Here is a 7,527-nt window from a genome sequence, read left to right on the forward strand (position 1 = left end):
GAAGGCCGGCATGAAACAAATCAAAGTTTTGGAGCTCGAAGAACAGCAAGGCCAAGCACCACGGGGCTCCTCTGGATCCTGATGGGCCGGATCTGGACAGTGCCCCGCCCAACCGTTGCCAAACTAGGCGAGAGCTGCCGCTGCGACTGACCCTCTCCGACCAAGACGAAGAACCGAAGACCGGTTGCCTCCGAGCTTCGCCCAGCACCACCGCAACCTAGCCCGGCGCCGTGTCCCCGCATGGAATCGCCAGCCGCGCCGAGCCCCAACACACGAAGAGGAGAGCCCCCCCTCCCACGCCGCCAACACCAGCCATGCTTTGCCCGTCGGCGCAGACCGGCACAACGAGGGGATGGAGGCGGAGGACTCTACTCCGGCGACTAGGGTTTTCTCCTAGGTCGCTCGCGGGAGCGACGTGAGGGGTTCAGAAGCCAAGCGAAACCCCGAACTATAATGCATATATAAATGAACAAACAAATGATTAAAGTCGTCTTGTCAAAACTCATTTCTCCCTTATATGTCCGAGTGTGTTCGAACATCAAACGAGCGTCCAGTAGGCTCACTAAAATTCAACCGTTTAAAAGTCCGGGCTTCCCTAAACTCAGACCATATATGGGGAAGAAATGCGGTTGTCCGGAAGGGATGATTAGAGATGAGGCAAAAATAAGCCAGCAAAGGGGTAGTAAGAGGTGAGGCAATAATAAATCTGACGAAAATAAACGTGCATACTAGTGGTTTAGAGTAAGATCTTTTAGGATCGCCGACCTACCACCTTTCGTCCTCCCCGAGGTCCTAAATTTATACCACCAACTAACCCAGTTGATCAATCATACACAAATATACCACTTGTCTTCTGTCTGCCTCGTACTCCTTAATTACCATGGCCTGCACCAAGCATTTCTTGATCTCCGCCGCGCCTCTCTGAGCACGCTCGGTCAGCTTCAGTTCCCTCCTCGCGCGGATCATGGCGTCGCTGAGATCCTGCGTGTCCGTCAAGCCGGCCGCTGGCCCTGCCAGGTACAGATCCGCCAGGGTCGGGGCGGCAAGCTTGGAGCCGACAAGCCTGCGAATATCCGCTTCTTCTTCTTCTTCATTGGGCTCAGGCGCGGATGGCTGCGGCAGAGGTGTCGGCTGCGCCGCCAGTATCAGCGGCAGGGGCGTTGCCGTTGCTCGTTTGGTTGGCGATGGCTGGAGGGCGAGGCGGAGGGGCGCGCGGGAGGTCGTCGCCGAGTGCAGCGCCAGCCTGGAGGGGGTCCGCCACGGCGCGGCGGCCGCCGCCGTGCCCAGCGTGTCGGCGCTGCCCGAGCGGGCCAAGGTGGTGGCGCTCGTGGCGGCCGTCATGCTGCTGTGCAACGCCGACCGGGTCGTCATGTCCGTCGCCGTCGTGCCGCTCGCCGCGCAGCACGGCTGGTCCAGCTCCTTCGTCGGCATCGTCCAGGTACGCCCGCCTGCTTCTTGCCATGTTAATTTACTCCTCAACATTAGCAGAAACTGAACTGAATGTCATTTTGCTCTGACCTTAAGCAAGAACTTGGTAAGAACAAAAAGGTTCCAACCATTAGTTGTAAATTTCTTACCAAAAGTCAACGATGCATGATGTATCAACTTCAGATTTCATTACATTCTTTTAAGCCAGGCTGCCTGATGGTACCAAGTTAACAACAACCAAGTTAACATCATGACACATGTTTCTATTTAGTATGATTCTTGGAGGGGCCTCTATATAGGAAATTTCAAGGGCCGATTTTGCGACAGAAACCAAAATTAGCAAGCAGTACATGGGGACAAGTCAGCAACTTGAGAGCTGCTACCTCTTTCCTGATTTGTACAATGTTAAAATTTGACAATTGGACACTTGAAACATCCAATCTGATGGATGATGTGATTATATCAGAAAATTCCAACACCCTTGACTGTTTACTTGGTTACTAGGACCAGAAAGATTGATTGCATCAGTTGCTACTCCATAAAGGCTAAAACACCATTGCAGCACCACTGACTAGACGTCATTCAACAAGTGTATGATGATGTGATATATGGACTAATGCAGCATTTGTAACAACCATTAATCATGAGTAACTAGACGAGAACAAACACAGCAAATTGTTGATATCCATGAGCAGCTAGGCTAAAACAAACACAGCCACCTACCCCCTTACTGGCTTATCGTGCATGGTTGGTGATGCTCAAATTGATTGACTCAAGGTTAAATTTTCCCAACACTGTTGCAGTCATCATTTCTATGGGGCTATGTTTTCTCATCCATGGTTGGAGGAGCTTTGGCGGACCGATACGGGGGGAAGAAGGTGATGGCAGGTGCTGCTGCACTCTGGTCCTTGGCCACTTTCCTCACTCCATGGGCCGCCTCTCAATCCGCTACTATGTTGCTTGCCGTACGTGTGCTTTTTGGCATTGCAGAAGGTGTTGCATTTCCGACAATGAGCACTTTCTTACCAAAGTAAGTATTTTCTCCGTTCCCAAATATGTCTTTTTAGAGATTTCAATAAGAACTATATACGGATGTATATAGACATATTTTAGAGTGTACATTCACTCATTTTGCTCAGTATGTAGTCTCAATTGGAATCTCTAAAAAGACTTATATTTAGGAACGGAGGGAGTAGCTCATATCACCCATTAAATTTATTCAGCATGGACACTTGAGTACTCTGCTCCAAGCAACATTGATCTCAGATTACTAAAGAGGAACAGACAGAAGCAGTAACCTCCACCAACAATTGGAGCAGCATAAGCCAAAATACTTTACTTCTTTGAGATCACAGTAGTATTTATTATAGTTTAAACATAGGGTGCTAGAAGAATTAGTTTAGCTGTGCATAAAGGTATTCTTCGTCTCATAATTATACTTTCGGGTATGTCAGCCAATGCTCTTTTTCACAGATATCAGTAACCGATTCTACTTACAGAATCTCGAAAATGAAACATCCACTACATATATATTGATGCAACCAAACGCAACTTCAGTTCAGGCTCCTAATTTCATTTTTTTTTTGCGACTGTCCTAATTTCATTTTTGAACATGAAACAGGTGGTTCCCAACACATGAACGTGCCACTGCTGTTGGCCTTTCCATGGGAGGATTCCATCTTGGAAACGTCGTAAGCTTCCTAGCAACACCGATCATCATGTCACATATAGGCCTCGCCGGAACATTTGCCTTCTTCGCATCACTTGGTTACTTGTGGCTCTCTGTATGGCTGTTGAATGTAGAAAGTGACCCTATTGACAGCCGTACTATAAGCAAATCTGAGCTGCAACTAATTCTAGCTGGACGAAGTAAATCAAAAGTCAAAGGCAGCAAATCACCATCCTTAAGAGAAGTGTTCTCAAAGATGGAAATGTGGGCCATAATTGTAGCTAATGTGATAAACAACTGGGTAAGAATGGCTGACCAGCAGAACTAAACTTTTGTGATACTGTATCTAGATATTGACATCTTGAAATTCAAAATACCATGCAGGGCTACTTTGTCCTACTATCATGGATGCCGGTGTACTTCAAAACGGTATGTCATCAAAGCTTCTAAAATCATTCTAATGGGTCTGCCTTACAAGTCAGCTATAAGCTGTTGTTTCTGACTATTATCCCAACAGGTATATAATGTCAATTTGAAACAAGCTGCATGGTTCAGCGCCATACCTTGGGGCGTCATGGCTCTATCAGGATATGTTGCGGGAGCTTCTGCAGATTTCATGATCAAATCCGGCTTATCTATTGTGCGAGTCCGGAAAATTATGCAGTCAATTGGTTTTATCGGGCCAGGTGTGTCATTGCTATGTTTAAGATTTGCCCAAACACCATCGGTTGCAGCAGTTATCATGACCGCTGCCTTGGGTTTGAGTTCCTGCAGTCAAGCTGGGTACTTCTGTAATGTACAGGTAACTACCGTTCATGTTTCCTCATATCATATCCTGATCATACCATCTCTACTCAGAGTGCCTGTTCTTCTGAATCAGTAGCTCCACTAACAATATGAATGTGTTTCACTATTTTCTTTCCGTCAGGACATTGCCCCAAAATACGCTGGATCCCTACACGGTATGTTCGCAAACTTCTCTGATAGCATCAGTAGACAACAAGATCCATATTTCTGCATTGCTGAATTGATTCTTCAGCACTTATATCTGGCATCTCTGTGCTGTTTGAACAGGAATGACGAACGGCGTTGGGACAGTGGCCGCCATAGTTAGCACAGTAGGAGCAGGATACTTCGTCCAGTGGCTGGGATCCTTCCAGGCCTTCCTCACCCTAACGGCGGTGCTCTATTTCAGCGCCACCGTCTTCTACAACATCTATGCGACAGGAGATCTGGTTTTTGACTGAGCTGAAAGATACTGTTAATGTCAAATGTACAATTACAGCTTGTAAAATGTCTGTCTGCGCCCACCGCGCAGAGCAAAGAAACAAATAAAATTAAGATTGATTGGTTGGCTCATTCATATAAGACTTAGCGCAACCATGGTGGCTTTGTATCCGTGAAAAAGGTAGGGAATGTGGAGATCTCTTCAACAAAATTATCTCTCTTTTAGTATTCCCTCCGTCCCACAATGTAAGACGTTTTTGCAAGATATGTTAGCTTGTAAAAACGTCTTATATTATGGGACGGCGGTGTAAAGTAGTTTGGAAAGCGTAGAACCCTTTGTCTCGGGCCGCGTGTATATATTGAGGCAAAGCCTTGGATGACAAGTTACAGTGAAGGTTGATCGAGAGAGGAGATCGAGAGAGGAGCAGAAGATCGACCAGTGGTCGTTACATGAGATATACGGGATAGAGAGAAGAAGAGATAGATACAAGTTTAAACACCTCTTCTATTCCTATATAATAATTTTAACAGGAGGGAGTAGTAAGAAAAGGTACCAGCAATTGATAACCAGTTGCCTCTTACATTACTTTCACTCATTTATCCATTCAGGTTACAGAGTTCAGTAGTACTGAACTCTGAACAATCGAACAATGTTTCAGGCTTTATATTTACAGTCGGGCATATTCATTCCGTTTACAACAGTGGCAGCTCTCATTGTTCTACCTTCCCATGCCTTCTCTTAATATACAGAAGTTGCCATGATGCACTTTGTTACCTCAAAACGACCGATGACAATTCATATGACCGAAATCCTAGTCAGGAGTCACTCCTGCTAGGTTTGTTCGAAACTGGAATAACCATAGACAGAAAAACGGTCTATTAGGAATTGGTACATGAAACTTTGTGCTTGGCTAAATCCACATGCGAGACGAACGGATCAACATAGTGGCCATTCAAGAAACCATGCACACGGATTTCGCTCTTCAGGAGCTTGAACGGTCGAGCACCCACCTCTGTCTCGCACTGGTTCCCTTCTAGTGAGAATGCCGGCCATTCGGGTGGGCATCCTTTTAGGCATAAAGGATGCCACCTTCGAGGTGGGTAGCATGGACATAGGCGAGTTTTATGTTAGCATGGAGGTCTTCGAGCGGGCTCTCAACTTCAAATGGGAGATTGTCGTAGTCTATGGCCCCGCCGACCACCGTCGTTCCGAGGCCTTCCTCGACGAGCTCCTGAGGAAGGTCTCGGCCGCCCAATTGCTCGTGGTAGTTGGAGGCGACTTCAACCTTATCGGTTAGGCCGAAGATAAAAGTAATAATCTAGTTACCCTCGGATGTAGATGTTCAACGAATGCATTGCTGATCTTGGAAGATAGGGTTGGTGCCAGGTTCACCTGGACAAACCGTCAGGCGGACCCGACGCGGTCCGTCCTGGATCCCGTTTTTGTGTCTCCGGAGTGGGAGCTTTGCTGTTCCCTTGCCTCCCTCCGGACAATCACCAGGATCGGGTCTGACCACGTCCCACTTCTCTTATCTTTGGAGAACAATCATCCACCCCACCCCCGCGTTTCCGCTTCGAGACCTTCTGGCTTAACCAGGAAGGGTTCATCAAGGCCATCCGTGACAGGTGGAGTTGCGGCCCAGGTTGCCCCTCACCGGGCCCTCTCTGCTGTGCTAAACGTGCACGCCAGTTTATGAAGGGATGGGGTGCTAACCTCGGTCGGAATTTGAGGAAACATAAGGAAGCTCTTCTCACCTCCATCCAGACATTAGACCTCCGGGCGGACGCCTCGGGCCTGTCTCCAAACGAGTGACTACTCCACTATGATCTTGAGGACCAGCTTACGATAATTTACATAGACGAGAAGGCCTTTTGGCACTAGCGAGGAACCCAGAGATGGGTCCTCCAAGGGGACGCTAATATGGAGTACTTCCAGGCCATTGCCAACGGCCGAAGACATCATAACACCATCCCTCTCCTTTGGGATGGCAATAACCCCTCCAGCGACCGACTGACATTCACGCTCACGTCGATGGCTTTTATAAAGCCCTCTTCTCCTCCACTCGGGGAGGGGTGGCTCTGGCTCCCGATATCTGGGCCGAGCACCAGCGTGTCTTGGCTGTCGAGAACGCTGCCCTCACGGCTCCTTTTACCGAGGAGGTTCTGTTGGCCATTAAGGGCATAAATCCGGCATCTGCCCCGGGCCCCGATGGCCTCCCGGTTAAGTTCTTCTAGACCTTTTGGAATGCCGTCAAGCATGAAGTCATGGCGCTCTTCGAGGAGTTCTACGTGGGCTCCATAGACATGGCCCGACTCAACTACGGGATCATCACCCTCATCCCCAAGGTGCATGGGCCTCGGATATCCGCCAGTTCCGCCCGATCATGGTGATCAATGTGATCTTCCGCATTCTGGCGAAGAGGTACGCCAATAGGGTCACCTCGCTTGTTGACCACATCACCCATCCCAATCAGTCGGCCTTCATCCAAGAGCGATATATTCTGGATGGGGTCTTGGTTTCCCATGAAGTCCTTCACGAGGTCCGCGCTAGACCGCAGAAGGCGGTATTCCTGAATATTAATTTTCATAAAGCATATGACACAGTGCACGGGCCCTTCCTTTGGGAAGTCTTGCTCCGTAAGGGCTTCGATCATCGTTGGGTCACCCGCGTCATGCAGATGGTCTCCTGTGAGCGTACTGCGGTGAACATTAACGGGGAGATCAGCCTCTTCTTCCTCACCTTATGTGTGGTTAGACAAGGCGACCCCTTATCACCCTTCCTGTTCAATATGGTGGTTGATGCCCTCGCTACCATACTAACAAGGCCAAGAACGAGGGTCATATCCGCAGTGTGGTTCCGCACCTTGTGGGAAGGGGTGGGGTTCCCCACTGCAATATGCCAACGACACCATTATCATGGTAGAAGGCTCCACACGGCTAACATCGCAAATTTGAAATTCTTGGTCTACTTTCAACAGATGTCGGGTCTCACAATCAACTTAGACAAGAGCGAAGTGATGATTTTTGGCTACTCGCCTGCCTAGCGCCATAGCATTGTGATGTCTACTATGCAACTTTATTTTTGTAGACATGTGTTAGGCCTCCAAGCGCAGAGTTTTATAGGACAGTAGCAATTTTCCCTCAAGTGGATGACCTAAGGTTTATCAATCCGTGAGAGGTGTAGAATGAAGATGGTCTCTCTC

At 48.3% G+C, this 7,527-nt stretch overlaps 1 protein-coding gene across 1 annotated transcript; it reads left to right on the forward strand.

Annotated features, from left to right (window-relative positions):
- Positions 1 to 716: 716 nt before the first annotated feature.
- On the forward strand, positions 717 to 4,530 carry LOC119281631 (probable anion transporter 2, chloroplastic). Its single transcript, XM_037562113.1, has 7 exons — positions 717 to 1,438; positions 2,232 to 2,458; positions 3,050 to 3,398; positions 3,482 to 3,526; positions 3,615 to 3,899; positions 4,026 to 4,059; positions 4,172 to 4,530. Exons 1-7 carry the CDS (start codon positions 965 to 967, stop codon positions 4,342 to 4,344), a joined length of 1,587 nt encoding a protein of 528 aa, XP_037418010.1. The 5' UTR covers positions 717 to 964; the 3' UTR covers positions 4,345 to 4,530.
- Positions 4,531 to 7,527: the final 2,997 nt, after the last annotated feature.

The sequence above is a fragment of the Triticum dicoccoides genome, chromosome 1A (assembly GCF_002162155.2).
Source record: "Triticum dicoccoides isolate Atlit2015 ecotype Zavitan chromosome 1A, WEW_v2.0, whole genome shotgun sequence".
Lineage (NCBI taxonomy): Eukaryota > Viridiplantae > Streptophyta > Magnoliopsida > Poales > Poaceae > Triticum > Triticum dicoccoides.